The sequence below is a fragment of the Uranotaenia lowii genome, chromosome 2 (genome assembly GCF_029784155.1).
Source record: "Uranotaenia lowii strain MFRU-FL chromosome 2, ASM2978415v1, whole genome shotgun sequence".
Lineage (NCBI taxonomy): Eukaryota > Metazoa > Arthropoda > Insecta > Diptera > Culicidae > Uranotaenia > Uranotaenia lowii.
The window spans coordinates 330,558,580-330,577,545 of NC_073692.1; the positions used below are offsets into that span (position 1 = coordinate 330,558,580).

Sequence of the window (18,966 nt, forward strand, 5' to 3'; positions counted from 1 at the left end):
AATACTCTCCTAATTCAAAAAAGGGGGCCCCCATACAAAATAACCAAAAATTTAAAACGGTTCAAACAAATTTCGAAAACTACTGAACCGATTGACGTAAAAGTTTGTGAGAAGCTGTCTTCATGACTGGGAATGTCTTCTATAATAATTTCTAACCTCTCCAATTTCAAAAAAGGGGGCTCCCATACAAAATAAACAAAATTTTGACACATTTCGAACTATTTTCGAAAACTATTGAACCGATCAACGAAAAATTTGGTGTGTAGCCGTTTCTAAGACCGGAAATGATTCATATAAATACTTTCAAACATAAATATAATAAAAATATAATTCAAACTTAACAAAATAAAACAAAATTTTAACAATCTTACAAGGGATTTGGTTTTAAATTGATAAACATCAGCGTTTTAACAAAATCAGATGATTTATGGAATTCGCAAATAAGGTTTTACAAAGTTAAATGATATATTGTATTGATTGGCGCTTCTTATTTTAATGAATGACTTTCATATTCAATAAATGTAACATACGTTTTATCAACAAAACGAATGTCTTAGTGTTTTCATAAAGGTTGGCACTTTTTGGTTTTGTACAAAATTTAACAGTATCTAAATACTCCTTCCGCTTCAAAAGGGGGCGATTTTTTTTAAATTTAAAGAGTTTATTGTTTGTATTGAATACCCTCCTTTTTGTTATTTTAAAGGGTAGATCCTTCTTTAAACCTTCAAGTTACCTTGAGGTTCAAGACAATCTAGAAGCTCAGATGCCATGCAAAATAGTTCGCTTTTGAATAATTTAATCAAAAAAGAAGTTTATTTTAATTAAAAAAAAATTAAATAACTTAAATTTTCCATGAAAGGGATAGCAAAGCAAACCGGGTAAGCTTATTTATTATAAAACTAAACAAATTAAAATATCTACTAACACATGAAAAATTTGGCCCAGATCAGACTACGGAAAGGGGTCTTGAAAAAAACCTGAAATTTGTTTGGAACTATGTGGATTTTGTTCAGGATGAACATTAGAAACCAGTTTTTCACCAATTATTTTGGACTTTATTAACCGATTTTTATTTTATTTTTGGTGTTTTATTTAAGCTCTTATTATGACGATATTTCATCTGAAGATCGCGCTTCGATTAAAGTTTTGATAAAACTGTTATTTAAGCTTTAAAAACGGGGTTGTGAGCGTCGATTAACGACAATGCATGTTTTTTACTAACCCTCGTCCGTCCCTAAAAATTTTCCCGTTACAGGTCTTGGAGTGCCAATTTGACACTCCTGACTATCCTGAATCTAGTGCAAAGTTGAATTTAACTGTTAGAAAATCTGAGAAATTGCAAATTGACAAAAGGTTCGAAAATCATTTATCTTTAAAAGCTCGTCGAAAATTCTGTTATTTGTATTTTGAAAATCAAATAATGCAAAAATGTGCCCAATTATGTCAACTTTCTATTCTGTATTCAAAATTTATCTGATATTTTTTAACAATTTAGACGATTCATTGATTGATAAGTACGGTTTTTACACCGCTTTTTACATTTTTTTTGTGGACATGATAAAAAAAAATGTATATATGTATTTATGTACAACGTATAGCTTCAAACTTCAGCTTTCTTGGACACTAAGTGGATTTTTTTAGCATTCCGTAGCTGATCTACAGTCTTTTTTCCAAAGCATGAAAACTGAAGTGTTGTAGGTGAATAATGTCCGAAAAACATATTTGAGTTACATGACGCGATCGGTTGATAAACAAGAGAAATTTCGCGGTTTTAGGCGAGGAGTACCAAATTGACACTCAAGATCTTATTAGGGAGTTTTTTTTTCCTGGGCTTTCAGGATGCGTCCATAAAAAAGTAATGATGCCAAATTAAAGATTTAAATAAGATTTAGATTATTTTTTATTTTGATGCACCCGAATGAAGTTTCAAGCCGAAAAACTTCCAATAGTGTCATATTGGCACTCAAGAGCGGATTAGGATTAATTGAGCCTTCAGAATCTAATTTTTAAAACTCAATATCCATAACTCTAACAGGGTGGCCACAGAACCGGGAAAACCTGGAAAACCGGGAATTGAAAATCGAACCGGGAAAACCGGGAAAAAACCGGGAATTCAGAGCCAAAACCGGGAAAATAAACAAGAGGAAACCGAAATTCAGTTTTGGATCTAAATCAGGGATTCAACCCAAAATTCAAAATTCAATTTCCTGCTTAGATTTTAACAGTTCAAAAATGTGTAAGAAGGATATCATAAGTTCGGAAATCTTTAAACTTCTCTCTGATTTCTCTTCAACTACCTCTAAATTGAAAAAACTAACTTATTTTACCGGAAGCTAGAGTTCGAAACTGCCTCAAAGAATGAGATCAGAAATTCAAAAAGTCTCTTAAAATTTGTATCGCATTGCAATTATTTAAAAAAAAACCATCAATCATATAAAAGCAAACAAATTAAAGTTAATTCCCAGAAAAAGTTAAATGTTGGTTGAAAATGTTAAAAGAAGCTAATATTATAATTTCCCAGTGATAGTTTTTAATTTAAGAGCTAAACACAAGACAATCATCTTTATACACGACAAGGTGTTTTTTCGCAGCCTAGTAATAATTTGACATCGCCGAAACTTTGCTTAGTTGAAAAGGAAACCATCTCCTATCAAACGCACTAATTGGAAAATTAACTTTTTTCGATCACTGGTCATAATTTATTCAGAAAAAAATAAATTACACTTTTTAAAGCTTGAATATGTAAAGATTCCGTTGAATATTTGCGAAAATTTCAAATGAACTGATTTCTAACCTGATCCGTGGCGAAAATTGGAAAAAAAATTAGAAAAAAAAAAGTGAAAATATTTCCTTTTTTCATAAGGGTGTGTTTATGTCGATAGAAGCCTCTATCTTTATAAATTCTTCAAAAATTTAAAAATGTTTTAAAAAGTAGTTTCCTCAAAAAATACATATTTGTGTTTTGAGTGACGCATTAAAGAAAAAAAAAACCTTGAATTTTAATATTAAAAAAGCTCCATGTCAAAATAACAATTTTTTTGCAATAATATTGATTAATTTTTTTTTTTTGTTTATTTCTTTTATATAGCACATGTCAACCAAATTTACGTTATTCCGGTTGCCTGGGGGGTTTAGAACTGATTTGACTAATTTGAAGGCGACATATCCAAATATGCAGATTCAAGGGTTAACTTGAGAAATGTTTTAGCCACATTTTAGTACTTTTCAAAGATTCTCAAATCCTAGGTTTCGAATCGATGATAAACTTTCACGAAAACCGCGAATTGTGGAAATTTTTGTGAAAACTTTAAGTTTATTTTTCACAATCTGGTGAATTTAAGGATATTTTGAAATAGTTTTTTTTTTATCAAAATGAATCAAATATATTTTTAAAAGCATAAGTCAAAACAAATTTGAAATCTTCAAAAAAAATTGTAAATAGAATTTAAATCTTTGATATCGAAAGCTCATTAATGCTCTTCAATGATGTCACAAATAGTTTCCTTTTTTAACTTAAGAATTCAAGCATTGTTCCTTTGAATCTAGAATATCTAGGTTATATCTTAATCCTTTATAAAATGGGGGATAATAAATAGATTCGAAATCTGTTATTTTTATATAGGATTGTCGGTCTGTATTTTATAACTTAGCTCATAGTTTCTGAAATTTTATGTACACTGTTGAGTCTTTTTGATTGTAGAAATTTTATTTGTCCATTTTTCAACTTGTTTTATCATAAATCCTCAAAGTCAGTTTTAGCTAAGCATATTCTGAAGAAATTTATAAGATTTATTTTCCTCATACAAGGGTTGTTTTCAAGCCGACATTCCAAAAAACATTATAACTCTATTATTAACCGGAACAGTTATGTTATTTTCATAGTTTTACCCCTAGAAGTTGACTCAACATAAAAATATATATTGACTAGTTGACTGTTACTTTTTTAACTGAAATCAAATCCACATTTTTCTGCATAACAAAGTTTATCAACTACTGAATAAAAAATGAAAACGTTGAGATTTTTTTTAAAAGGAAATACTTTTATTGCCAGAAAATAGATCTTTTTTTCAATAATTTTAACTGTTAAAAAAAATGTACGAAATTCAAATTATAAATATAGTTTGCAATGTTTGACAGTACTGAATCATGCTAAAAATATTTAAAAAAAATTGAAACCAAATGTGGAGTCGTATGCAACAGCGGATTTAGAAATGTTTTTTTTTTTTTAATTTTTACGGCTACTACAAAAAATTACATTGTTCTTTTTAAAATTTCTATAAAAATTTGCAATTTCAATGTATTAAAATGTTATTTTAAACTGAAAACCCATGAGTGCTGAAGTTCAGATTTTTTTTAATAGTTTAGGTAGTTTAAATCGAGTATCAATAAATTTAAATTGCAAAATTTAATTTTACTACGCTTTGAAAATCAAAAATAAATGTTTTTTTTTTATTTTTATTTTTTTATCATAATAAATTTAGATATGATACTTAAAAATTCCTTTTGCAATTTTTTTCTACATTAATTTTGAAACTGAAATTTCTTAGTTTAAAATAGAAAAAAAACAATGGGTGAATCTGAATTGAATAAATGTTTTGAATTTTGTCTTTATCTCAAATTTTGATATGCTGTTGAATAATCCCCAAAACTGTTTAATAAAGACTCTGTAACTTGTTTCCCATATTTTATTTTTAACTTTTTAAGTCAGAATTCAAGATGCAAAAACAATGTTTGGTGAATGGTCTCTTATTAGTTATTCATTGCAATGAGTTGCAAAATGTTTATTTTTTAGCACGAGTCGTAAATTGAATCAACGGGCTTGCCAAGTTGGATAATTACGTCGAGTGCTGACAAAAATCGAGTTTTGCAACGAGTGGCATACACAATTTTAAAAAATTTTTGAAAATCCTTAGAAAATCAATTAATTGACCTACAAAAAGTGCGTCTTGTAAATAACCAATGACTGAAAATTTGTGATGAAGTAGATCTTGGACTGTACTTTTGCAGACAAAAAATAGTTTGGATTGAAAATTATCGCTTTTCGATAACTTTTTCAGTGTTCCAAAGTTAACTTTTTAGCACTGAATTACATAAAATACAATTATAATAACTATTCAAAAATAGAATTTGTTTTTTTTTTTGCAAATATTTACTTTTCAATGTATAAAAAAATCAGTAATGAATTCTAAAGAATATATTATTAGAACTTAGCTTAAACAGAAGACAAGTTCGTCGGATAATGGTAGGATCAACTAAAGTTATCATGAATAAAAATAATTCTTTTTCTTATACCTATTCATAATTACCCAGGTTTATATGGAGTAATAATAAACACTGTTAAGATTCTTGTTACGTAAAAATTTTTAGTGTTGGCGATATTTCTAGAGGAATCTTAACACTGCGTCTAGATACGATTAGTGGTCTTTAAAATTTTTCCCTTTATTGGTCACGGGGAATTTTTGTATTCACAAACGAACAAGAAGTCTTGTTCATACAATCTCATATTCACAGATTTTAGAAACTGATAAAGTTATGTATAACGGTTTATTTCCAAGATCTTGACGGTTATTGATATTTTAAAAACTAAAGATAAATCTAGATAATCAAACAATGCCTAAAAACAAGTGTTCATAACTGCCCCGTGTTTTGAAAAACATGGGAAATTATAAACAATCCTTTGTGAATCAGTATGATAAATGTTTGGCAAAAATTTATATTACACTTGAAGATGCATTTATTACTGACTGTAAAACGTCTGAAAACAGCATTGTTACTGAATTCACAAGGGAGTTACATAATTGAACGCCCTCAGAACAATTTTGATTTCTCGAGACGTGGATTTTGTGAGCTTAAGTAACACAATTTATATCTGTAACACATCAAAAAATTTGTAAACAGGATTAAAAACCCCTTAACGATTTTGTATAGGGTGCTTTTTTCTATTATTTATATAAATGTGAAGAAAACCTTGAAATAGAATCGAATTCCTCTAAGTGTTCAATTATTTGAGTGTTATGAAACAACCAAATCAATGAAATAACTTGAAAATTTTGCTAAATGTCAACGAAAATGGACAAACAATATCTGGAAAACTTGGAATTTTTGTCTGGGAAAACCGGGAAAAACCGGGAATTTCAAAATGAAAAAGTTGTGGCCACCCTGCTCTAATCGAAATGGAGTCTTGAGATGAAATATTTGTGGAAAACTATAATGAAAGGAAATCGGCCGATAGAGACTTAAGAAAATGGTGCAAAACTTGGTTTTTATGTTCCTTCCGAACAAAACTTCTATTAATTCCAGACAAATTACAAGGTCAATGAGCAATCTCTTTCCGTGGTCCGATTCCTCCAAATTTACCATGGGACTTTGTTCTAAGTCTTGGATCAATTTAAGCTTGCAACTTGTAAGATTTTCATAATTCGGCTGATTTGGTCACTCTAGTGTCCATTAACAAACCATCAATAGATCGAAGGCTTTTTAAATTATCAATTATTTTTCCTTTACTTTGTAAAATAATATTCATGTGTTCATACAAATAAATTTTTAATAAAATTAATGTTCACAGTGTTGCAAACCTGTTCTGTTTTTATGAGTCTTTTTGGATTCAATGCACTTAAATTTTTCGGAATTAATGGTTCTATTCCTTCACCAAATTACATTATTTGTATAGTTTCAGAGCTTTCTTAAGTTAATAAATTATTCATTTTAAGATAATAGTTTCATTCATTTAATATAGCTGAAAATAAAATTTGGTGACGTCACAACGGTTTGCGGAACCGTGATTGAATATAAATGGCACGTTGTCACGTCACGAAACTAAATCGCTGTAAATCAAAATTTCATAAAATCAAAAACAGCAATTTGTTGGTTGTATTGTAAGGTAACAAACTGATACTTTTCTGAAATTTTCATAAAATTTGGTCGTATTGAAGAGTAGAAAAGTACGGTTAGTTGAAAAAAAATCAGAAAAGTGAAAAAAAAGAAAAGTGAAAAAAGTGGCAAGTTGTGACGTCACGCCTTCTTTCGTTTATATTTTGAAAACGATTTGATCAATAAAAATACTTTTTATTTCAAATTGTAGCGCTTTAAATACTGAACTTAGAGGTATCTTTGCTTTAATGTGAGCAGTCACCGTAAAATTAACTTACAATTTACCAAAAAAATGTTTTGCAAACGTTGTGTCGCTACGCTGGAATGGGTCATTTATATTTTTCTATACCAAGCTACATCCCTTAAAAATTAATACCAGTTCTTGGTGTTTAAAATTTTTTTTGTATTTTTCAGGAATATTTTTGTTTTCGCCGAGGCTTTGAGAGAGCGCGTTAAAAGAACTGCAGGGTAGATTTCTTCTTCTCTTCCTCAAAGAACCCAACAAATTTTACTTTTTGAAGGCCTTTGCACAAAGTTACAAACTCATATCTACAGAGTAGTTTCCCAATACCGGCAATATCATTTATGTAATTCAAAATCATTAAGTCATACAGGTTTGAGATTCAATTCAATAAATTAAAATCGAAGCTTTAAGCCAATCCCAACTTTTTTAAAGGCCTTTTGCAAGGAAATCATTTCACAATTTTTTTTCTTCAGATTAAATTTTTTTTTATTATTTATATTTCAGTAAATCGATTCAAAAATTTAACCTGCTTTATCACCGAGTTTATGCTGATTTCAGCAGAACTAAAACTAGAAGCTGTCATTTGAACGCTGAAATTGACAGCGGATATGCTACATAAGTTTAGATACACCAACATCCAAGTGTTTGCGAGTTGCGTTCGTGGTTGTAATCCTGAATTTGCTCAATTACCATTGAAATAGAGTTCCTCCGAATTACAGGAAAAATGAAGAGTTACGAGATTCGGATGACTATTATATCTTCGCACCTCAGGAAAATCTCGGTCCATCCGAGCTGTTTTGCTGTATTTCATCATTTTACAGACCTGCTCAAAGTCCGCTTACCATTTTTATATCGCTTCACGCTTTGTTTGTTTTGTTCCCGCAGTAGCCGGTTAATCTTTGGTTGTGCGGCTTCCCCATTGCCTTTATCATCATCAATATAGCAACAACATTTGATTCCCCCATATGGTCGCTGGCTCCATAGCTGTTCAAACCGTTTGTCAAACAGGGACCTAAAGTCCAATGATTCTTTAGTACTGTGAGTATGCTCGTCAAACGAAGAGACCATGTTAACAAACTTAAAAGGGGAGCTCGCGATCTCGCTCGCTGCATGGTGGAGCTTTGTATAACAAGAGAACAACCTAAACCGAAAACCATCTTCGCTGAATTCTCAACGATGATTCTCGTTCGCCGGTTTAGTTTCAAGTTAACCATCGACGGTTTCAGTCGAAGTTCGCGAGGTCAGCAGCAGCAGACCTGATAGAGTTCCGGTAGCTGAGTGCTAATCCTTCGCTAGTTAGAGAAAAGTTCGGACATCTTAAGGTGGCGCTAGGCCGTCTAGCTAGCTCTTTACAAAACATAGAGACTGTTAGCGCAAGTTTCAGTGGTGATAAGTGAAATAAAGTGATTTATTGCATCCTCCCATTCAGAAAAATCAAGAGTGAATAGAGAGACAAACAACAACAGATAAAAAGGAAAATGCCTGACCCAACGCGAACCAAAATTGAGTCCCTCATCAAGGACTTCAACGATACAACCGGAACGGGTAGCCCCAAGAAGTTGCACCAGTCCCGCACTAAGTTTATGCCCATTGTCTTCGGTCGAGATGGGGTAAGAATCGAGAGTCAAATACCTACTTTGTGTTGTTGTTTCGCATTGTGTCCTTCCGGTGTTCCTTGTTGTGCACCTTGCATGATCGGCAACATGAATGATGATGGTGATGGTTCATCGCTCTGAATCTTGGCAGCAACACAGGACAGAAACATACACGAGACTACAAAGCGCCTTTGTCGAAAGTGGACAGTTTTTCGGGGATTGGCCTCCCTCCGGTGTCATAAAAGTTATTCTTTCCTAATTATAGACGAATGTACGTGAATCACGAAAAAATGATTTTTCGGGTAACCTAGGACGAGTGCTTTATGGCGTGCGCTAATTGTCTCTGACAAAAGTCGCTTAAGCGAATCGAAGAATGTGCGGGTGAAATTTGACACAAAGATTGGTTGAATGGGATATCTATCATGGTATTGAATAGATTGGCAGCAACAAGTATTTTGCGAATTCGACTGCAGCGGAGTGGTTATCGAAAAGGTTGATTGGGTAAATTGGTTAATGCGTTGCTGATGCAATTGGGGAAAAACTACGTTCAAATCAACCATAGAAACGTGTTTGCCACTCATTCAATTTTAGCTTTAGGAGCAGATGGAAAAATGTATACTAAACAAGAAGCGGTATCAATATCAATATTGATTACAAATCATTTCATATGTATAGTGTTAATCAATCAGATGAGCTGATAGAAAGATAGAAAACGTAAAAAAAAAAATCAGTGTTCATGTGAAGAAGATCTGCGAAAGTTATATATAAAAACACAATAAATTATTCAAAGCTTTAAGTGAATTTAAAAAAAGAGGCAAAATCAAAACTAATTGAATGACAAAGTCAAAATCAGAGTGAAAAACCAGACTGAACTGTATCATTAGACTGAGTCGATTTGGGGTCATTTTTGAATTTCTCAAACCTTGGAGTCTTAAAAGCTTCGTTTTGGTCCAAAACTCATCCATGTTTTTTGCAGAATTTTTAAGTAAAGTTTACATGAGTAAATTTGAACTTTTAGGATTGTAAGGGAAAATTGAACATTTTGTACTGAAAAATCAACATAATTTTTGTTTCTTCTGTGGAACCGAGCCTGCTAATGGTTTTTGTGCCAATTTATAAATTCCTTCAAAGAAATTTCCCGCTGAATAACTTTGACGAATATCATATCATAACTTCGTATCTTTTTAGACAAAAAAGTTATTAGCTGTTTAACAGGTGTATGTTTTTTTGGATTGATGAACCATAAATTCATTAATGTATTTAAGGTTTTCGTCAACTTTGCAAATTTCAGCGGCGGGACTCTGCCGCCACGTGCTTCTGGGCCTGCCTCTTCTTCGATACCCATCTGAATTCCATTCAAGCGCCTCTCTGCAAATCTCGTTTTCATTTCTTCGCAGCGTGTGTCTAATTCTACTCCACGTACGTTCCCGAATCCCGATTTCTGGCGCCTTTTGATATCACCGACGATGTAGTTCCACGTTTGAGATCCAGTTGCTAGGCCACCAATCGCTGATAATAAACAACAGGCAGCGATTCGCAAAAACTTGAGTTTTGCGTCGTCACCGCATATGTGCACCAAGTTTCGCATCCGTACAACAATACAGATTTGACGTTTGAGTTGAAGATTCGGATTTTCGTTCTTAGAGAGTTCTGGTGTGAACGTCAGATGTTTTGGAGGCTCGCAAACACAAATCGATCTTTTCTGATCCGGGTTTCAATGTCTTTCTTGGTACCACCATCAGGCGTAATCTGGCTGCCAAGATACTGGAAGCACTCCACTTTCTCAACCTGTTGTCCAGCTACCACGATATTGGAACGATTTTCTGTGTTGATTTCCATGAATTTGGTTTCTCCGAAATTGAATTTGAGACCCGCCGGCTAGGAGCGAGCAAAACAATATCGTCAGTCAGGTCAAGGTTGTTTACTTGCTCCATTGTCGAAGTATTCCACGGCAATCCTCGGTTTGGTCTAAAGTCAATCGATCCAGCCAAGATCCTATCCATTAAGATAAGAAAGAGTAATGGTGATAAGATACATCCTTGTCTCACTCCAACAGTTACCGGGATTGGATCGGACAAAACACCGTCGTGCAAGACCTTGCACGCAAATGACACGACGCAAAAGATGGACTAGTTTCTCTGGGACTCCTCGTCGTCTAAGAGCTGCCCAGATGTTTTCGTGGTTCAGTCGGTCAAATGCTTTTTCAAAATCAACGAACACCAGCAGAAGAGAGTCCTGGAATTCGTTGATTTGTTCCAACATGATTCGTAGCGTTGTGATGTGTTCCACACATGATCGTCTGGATCGGAATCCAGCTTGTTGCCGTTGGAGTGTAGCGTCGATTTTCTCCTGGATCCTGTTCAGGATCACTTTGCAGAGTACTTTGAAAGTTGTACAGATCAAATTTATGCTACCAGCTGCGCTATTTGTAGCCTTAAAGAGTTGTTCAAGATGCTCAGTCCACCAATTGATATGATAAGTGCGATCTGCCAACCTGCTCGATCTTTCAGCGATATTCTAGCATTAGCTCTTGCACCACTAAGGCGGCGTATCTCACCAAGGTCGAGTTGATGGTCAGATGCAAAGTTTGTAGCGGACATCCAGATGATTTCTTTTCCATTTTCGGATGATGCAGATGTTATTTTTTTATTAATTTCTTAGTATTCCGTCTTACGACATAGCTTGAAGAACATAATTCCTAAAACTCACTCAGTCTATGGCAATCATACTCCAATTTCTCGGGCATCCCACATTCGCCAGATCACGCTCCACTTGATCTAACCACCTCGCTCGTTGCACCTCTCCTCGTCTCGTTCCTACAGGATTCGTAGTCAACACCTGTTTTGCAGGACAGTCGTCCGGTATTCTCGCAAAGTGTCCTGCCCAGCGTATCCGACCAGCCTTCACCACCTTCTGGATACTGGGTTCGCCGTAGAGTCGCTCCGTGCTCCTGCACGACGCCAAAGATGGTTCTTAACACTCGTCGCTCGAATACTCCGAGTGTACGCAGGTCCTCCTCAGACAATATCCATGTCTCGTGCCCGTAGAGAACAACCGGTCTAATGAGCGTCATATACAGGTAACACTTCGTGCGAGGGGTCTTCTCGACCGCAGTTGCTTGTGGAGTCCATAGTAAGCACGACTTCCGCTGATCATTCGCCTCCGGATCTCACGGCTGGTGTCATTGTCTGCAGTCACCAGTGAGCCGAGATAGACAAAGTCTTCGACTATCTCCAGCTCGTCGCCGTCGATCGTGACCTTGTTATTACTGGACAAGTGGGTTCGCTCGGTTTCGGATCCACAGGCCAGAATGTACTTCGTCTTGGACGTATTAATCATCAACCCAATCCTTCCTGCTTCGCGTTTTAAGTTTTCGATAGATCTCGTCAACCGCCGCAGATGATCTGCCGACTATATCAATGTCATCGGCAAAGCAGATAAGTTGACTGGATCTGTTGAAAATCGTGCCCCGCATTTCGCCCACCACTCGCTCGTCAAATAACATCTTCTAGCGCCACGTTGAACATCATGCAGGATAGAACGTCGTCTTGTCGAAGCCCCCGTGCGACTCGAATGAACTCGATATTTCATCCGAAATCCGCACACAGCACTGCGTTCCATCCATCGTCGCCTTGATCAGTCTGGTCAGCTTCCCGGAAAAACTGTTCTCGTCCATAATTTTCCATAGCTCGTCACGGTCGATCGTGTCGTATGTGGCCTTGAAGTCGATGAATACATCGTGCGTAGGGACTTGGTGTTCACGACATTTTTGGAGGATTCGCCGTAGTGTGAAGATCTGGTCCGTCGTGGATCTTCCCTTCATGAAGCCAGCCTGATGACTTCCCACGAATCTATTTGCTTGTGGCGTTAGGCGGCGGAATAGGATTCGGGACAGCATTTTGGTAGGTGGCATTTAGGACAGTAATCGCTCGGTAGTTCTCACAGTCCAATTTGTCGCCTTCTTGTAGATGAGGCATATTACCCCCTTCTTCCATTCCTCCGGTAGCTGTTCTGTGTCCCAGATCCGGACCATCAACCGGTGTAGGCAATCGGTCGACTTGCCCGGGCCCATTTTGATGAGTTATTCTGCGATGCTATCCTTCCCAGCTGACTTGTTGCTATTCAGCTGGCGAATGGCTTCCTCAACTTCAGTGGCTCTTCTTCGTCGTTGGCTACACCAACAAGGTACATTGGTACACCCCCACTGTCTTGATCTTCTGCATGTGCGCCGTTCAGGTGTTCATCGAAGTGCTGCTTCCACCTTTTGATCACCTCACGATTGTCCGTCAGGATGCCCCCGTCCTTATCCCGGCACATTTCGGCTTGCGGCACGAAGCCTTTGCGGGATGCGTTGAGTTTCTGCTAGAACTTTCGTGTTTCTTGGGAATGATGCAGCTGCTCCAGCTCCTCGAGCTCCTCCTCCTCCAGGCGGCGCTTTTTCTCCTGGAAAATTCGGACTAGCTGCCTCTTCCGCTGTCGGTGATTTTCCACATTTCGACGGGTGCCTCTTTGCACTACTGCTGCCCTCGCGGCATTCTCTTCGTCCATCACTCTCGTACACTCCTCGTCGAACCAGTCGTTCCGTCGAGTTCGCTCCACATAACCGATGACGTTCTCCGCAACACTGTTGATGGCTGCCTTGATGCTATCCCACAGTCCTTGAGAGGGGCTTCGTCAAGTTCGCCCTCTACCGGCAACGCTGCTGTGAGCGATTGCGCGTAGTCTGCTGCGACCTCAGGTTGATTCACTCGTACGATATTTATCCGAGGCGGGCGTCGCACAGTGCGGTGATCCCATAGAGCCGATGGACAAAAGTCGTAAACAGTTTTAATTCTATAAAATACTAGCTGACCCGGCAAACTTTGTTAAGCCTGTAATTTTTGAGTATTTTTTTATATTTTAGCACTGTTCCTTAGTCAGCCTTCCTTTTAAGTGAATAAAAGCTAGTGGATACCTTTGTATCAGAAAAAAAAATCCAGAACTATGGTTCGTTATTCGAATTTCATTATTTTAAGTTCATTAAAAAAAACTGCTAATCGAATGGAAATATCATACATAAATTTACATTTAAAACCGGCAGTTCGTGACACAAAAACTCTCGTACGATTTGCTTTGATAAGTTCGCTAACTTTTGTTTAGCGAACTTATTTTCTTGTTGAGGTAGCGTATAATGAAGTTCTGCTAATGATCAGTTCCGGTAACTTAAGAACGCTTAATCTATCAAGTTTCAATTTAGTTTAGTCATCATTCCTTTTCAAATACTTCTATCTGATAAAGTATTTTAAAAATGTTGAAGATTGATGTCAATAGAAAATGGGTCTATTTTGCTGGAGTCGTCAGAGTTGTATTTTGGATTTGTGTTAACCTCTGTATTTAAATACATTACAGTTTTCTTTAAACATGGTCGTCAGAATAGACAAATTCAAAAATGAACCCGGAACATTTAAAGAACAATGAATATGAAATTTATTTTTTTTATTTATTATTTCAAATGTCTTGTTTTTTTGGACTTTGTACTAAATGCACTAAGTGAATCTTATTGTGAATTTACAGAGCTGGGTTTGACAAATATTTAACAATCCAGAAAAAGTTACTGTTTATTTCATTTTACAGCAACACTTTTCAAATCAATGTTTGAAAATGTCTTCGAAATTTGTGTCAACATTATCTTTTTTTTCAATTTTCTGTTAGGGATTGGCAAATTGCACTAAGAATCAAAGAATTTAGAAAAAAAAGAATTTAAACTTTCTTGTATTTAGATTATTTTTCTCTTAACAGGCAAACCCTGAATGAAAGCAAATCTATTATGAGTATTTGGAATAGAAATTCAAAATATTCACAAATTACTTAAATTTATAGTTTATGATCGTAAGATAAGAAACTGTAATCCAGACAGTTAAATTTAATTCTGAATTTTATTATTAATTTGAATCAATATACTAAATTTGCCTTTATGAATCTAGATTATCAGTTATATTAAAACGTTAATTTAAAAGCTTGATTTTCGTTGATCTTGATTTTATTTTTTTGATCAAATTTAAGTGTTTATATTCTTTAATTTACTTATGCTTGAAAGATTGTTTATTTAGATCTTATATCTGATACGAAACTTGTTTTGTATTTTTGTGTATTGGTTTAGATTTTTCTCCATACTTAAATGTTCGAAATTTTAGGTGGCATGCTTTTCACTTAAAATTTAATTTTTATAATCTTTCAAGTTTTTAGTACTTGATGATATTATTGATTACGATCCTTTTTACTGACTTTTGAAACTGGGAGTTGGATCTAATATCAGGATAAAGTCCTATATAGCTAAAATTTTCAAAAGTTCAGTTTAACCACTAAGCATGAAAGGTAGTGTGGATTTTCCAATGTTTCCTGATCCTCCAATCCGTTTTTATGATAATGATTCAATTTACTTGGGATCACAAAATTAATAACCTTCAATTCTCAAACTAACTGGATAAAATCAATAAAAAATAAATTAAGGTGATCTTTTTCCAGTTATATGACTTTCTATTGGTGTTACCAAAACTCATCAAAAATGATTTGATAATGAAATGTTTCAATTCAATCTCATTAAGTTGTTTTGAGTCTATTGGAAATTTTACAGCCATATTGCTTGAGTTGCTAAAAGTATATGACATTCCAAAAAAAAATAATGGTGAACGAACAAACATCTAAAAAAATCTTAGAATTGTCTTGATTCTGATGCAAAAAATTACAAATTTGGTCAATATTCTTCGTACAGGCTTTGCTTTGCTTTGTAGTTGCGGAACCCCATAGGGAAAATCATATCCAAGTATCCATTTTACTGGTGCCACGTGAAAAGTAACACTTACAACGAAAATGGGCGCCAAAACTTCCTATAGAGAGATGGATGCACATCAGTAAGCCTTGATTGCTTTTGGCGCCTTCCTACTCTGGGTGGTTCGAATGGAAAAAAAATGAAATTGGGTGCCATGACTTTTATTTAATACGAATAAAAACTAAAAATTAATTTTCATATTCCACAAAAACATTTTCTAAATTATCTCTCCGTTGTGTTATTCTTCGCGTGAAGACGAACTCAACAAAAAAATCGCATGCAAATCGGTTGATCCAGTGAAGAGTTTTGCGTGTTCGCACATTTCTGTATGGGCTGTCTCTCTCCCTGTTTTATATATATAGATTTGTTTAAATGTTCCATTATTGAAAATACGTCAGAAAAACTGTGTTTTGAAGGTTTTGTCTTAATTTTGATTTTTAGGCCTTAAAATCCATGACTCAAAAAACCCATATTTTGGAGATTTTCAATCTTTTTTTTATAGAAGATCCTTTGGATCTGTCAAATATTTGCTTTCATGAACGACTAAGTTTAGTACTGATAATGTTACACATAGAAAATAACTGAATAGAACAATTTCCTATTCGAGCGAATATGGTATTCACGGGAACTTGGCCGATGTATGCTTTATCTATAATATTTCAAAATTCAAACCACAAAGCTTCTTATAGTTTTTCAATGAGATTTTAAAGCCACAACCATATCAAAATCCATTCTTATTCAAAATATTTTTTTTAAATATAATACTGATAAGTTGAAGAAGAAAAATTCACTTGATTTCGGTTTTCGTTTTACCACAGCGGTTCTTTTTCGAAAAAAAAAAGCATTCCTGTGCCGTAAAAATGACCCTCCGTAAACTGCTCATATCTCTGTTAGCGCAAAAAAACGCAATTTAGCAAGCATAGTGGGTGTTCATGATGAAATTCCCTAGCATTTGAGTGTAAAATGGTAGTGACGTCTTGTGACGCGAATTTTTTCTGTCTATCTGAAGTTGAGCAATTTTTGTTGATGAAATTTACAAAAATAATGGTAGATTCAGAGGTAGCTGTAAAGACCAAAAACGAATTTTTCTCACTCAAAAAACACAATACGACATGCCTTGAATTTAAATCTTTAACTTGTAGAACGAAGAGTTTGAATTTGTTGCGAAACTTGTCAACGGTAAACAAAAGTTTCAAAAAAAGTGTAGGTTTTCGAAAAAAAAATTGTTTCTTACCTTCTTAATGTATCGACTTTTAACCAATGCTGCGCGTGTAGGAAGTAAAATTATGTCAAAAACATGTCCGTTCATGAAACTCCAACCTCTTTCCAATCGATTGGTAAAGTTGAATTTAATGTTTGATAAACTAAAATTTTTGACTTTTGTCCACTGGTCACCGCACTGTGCGTCGGTTTCGTATGTTGTTCACTACGGAGAGTTTTGAGCGCATCTTCACCATCTCCAGATAGTGGTCTGACTCGATGTTGGTGCCTCGACAGGATCCGACGTCGATGATGTCCGAGGAGTGCCAGCTGTCTATCAAAACGTGGTCGATCTGTGATTGCGTTTGGTACGGTGATCTCCAGGTGTACTTGTGCTAGAGACGGTGCTGGAAAAGGGTACTACGTACGGCCATTTTTTGGAGGCGGCGAAATCTATTAGTCTGAGGCCGTTTTCGTTGGTCAGCTGGTGCGCACTGAACCATCCAATTGTCGGTTTGAATTCCTCCTCCTGGCCGACCTGAGCGTTAAAATCCCCGATGACGATCTTGATATCATGTTTTGGGCAACGACGGTCGTATTCACGCTCCAGCTGCGCGTAAAATTCGTCTTTGTCGTCACCGGTACTTCCGAGATGAGGGCTGTTCACGTTGATGATGCTGACTGTTGGAGAACCGGCCCTTGGTTCACCCGATCACGCGCTTTTGCACCTTTCCCATCACTATAAAAGCTGTTTCAAGCTCGTGTGTGTTGCCGCAGCTCTGGTAGATCGCACGACCATCTGGGTACGTTCGGGCCGTGGAGCTCTTCCAGCATACCTCCTGCAGTGCTACGATGTCGAATTTGCGGCTCTTCAATTAGTTGGAGAGCACGGGGGTACTGCCCACAAAATTTAGAGATTGGCTGTTCCATGTTCCAAGTTTCCAATCGCTAGTCCTTTTCGTCGCGTGAGTCTTTGTCGATTTCCATCCGAAATTTGTTATTCGTTGTCCGTTGCTTGTGTTTTTTTTTTTTTTGAGGTCACGGGCCCGCAAGGTCCGCAGCTGATCCCACTATCTCGCAGGAGGACCGTCGTGATGTTGCTGTTATGTATTCCGAACACCACCAGGGCGTTGTTGCGCTCCGCACGCCGCCTCTGACATGGAGAACAGACGCGTACTGATGCAGATGTGGTCCATTTGATTTTCTGTTCGGCCATTTCGGGACACCCAAGTAACCCTATGTGCTGGTCGATGGAGGAAGAAAGTCCTGATTATCAGAGCCAATCTTTGCGTTGAAGTGGCCTAAGTGAATTTTCTCAACTTTCAATTGACTGAAAAACTGCTCATTCTCCTGCAGATCGGCAACTCTTCTCTAATCATGAAATTTTTAAAATAGGTACCTCTGATTATGTTTAATGAGATCAAATCACTCTTTCGTTTCAGTAGATATTAAAGTTCTTTTTATGAGTCCATTTTTGAAATTTCATAAAATCACCCCTCAAGTGAGATAGTTTTTTTCAATTTTCTTTAGGTTTTATAATTGCTGATTGATTATTTTTGTGTATTAAAATTGTTTGAAATCTTTTACAGTAATGAATAAAGCTAAAAAAATGTAACAAAAAAACTTCGAGAACAGTATATAGGCTCCTATCCAGTAAAGGGTTAACAAGATTAACTGGCACAACATTTATATTTAGAATCGAAAAATCCTCGTTTTCCCGAAAGCACTTTTTACAATATGGGACTGCTATTCGAGTAACTATTTCGATTCCAAGAATATGATGTATGCATGTACTTTCTACTGCCGTTTGGGTTTACCCAGGTGCTAAATGATGAATCGAATTCAAGCTTATTTTAACAATCAATTAATATCTACGAATTTCCAACGCAAACTGTTCCGTTATCGAAACTTCAATACGAAATGAATGCCATATTGATGGTAAAATGTCACTAATAAAATTAAAAAAAAAAGAAACCTCGATAGACGTGCAATAAAGAAATCTTTATCGGAGACATACATCGGTAGTGTTATCGGGGTTTTTCGATTTTATTTTTTTTTTTAGAAGGCTGAACCATTTCGTATCCTCTTTTCTGCAACGATACTTTCTGTTTCGGCCAATGATAATGCTTTCCATTGATGGTGCTGTTCAATTTGGCAAACTCGTTATCATTTAAAAAAATTAAAGAAAACATAAACTGGATTTTTTATTTATTTCTTAACTGAACTGAATAATGCATCATTTCTTGGTA

The 18,966-nt window shown here is 35.5% G+C and overlaps 1 protein-coding gene across 2 annotated transcripts in view; it reads left to right on the forward strand.

Moving 5' to 3' along the window:
- The first annotated feature begins 8,301 nt into the window (after window positions 1–8,301).
- LOC129744925 (calpain-B-like) overlaps window positions 8,302–18,966 on the forward strand; it is a 31,500-nt gene continuing 20,835 nt past the window's right edge. For both annotated transcript variants that reach the window (XM_055737686.1, XM_055737687.1), the window contains exon 1: window positions 8,302–8,724. In XM_055737686.1, the coding sequence (XP_055593661.1) occupies window positions 8,593–8,724 (132 nt within the window). In that variant the 5' untranslated portion in view covers window positions 8,302–8,592. The remainder of the gene's footprint in view (window positions 8,725–18,966) is intronic.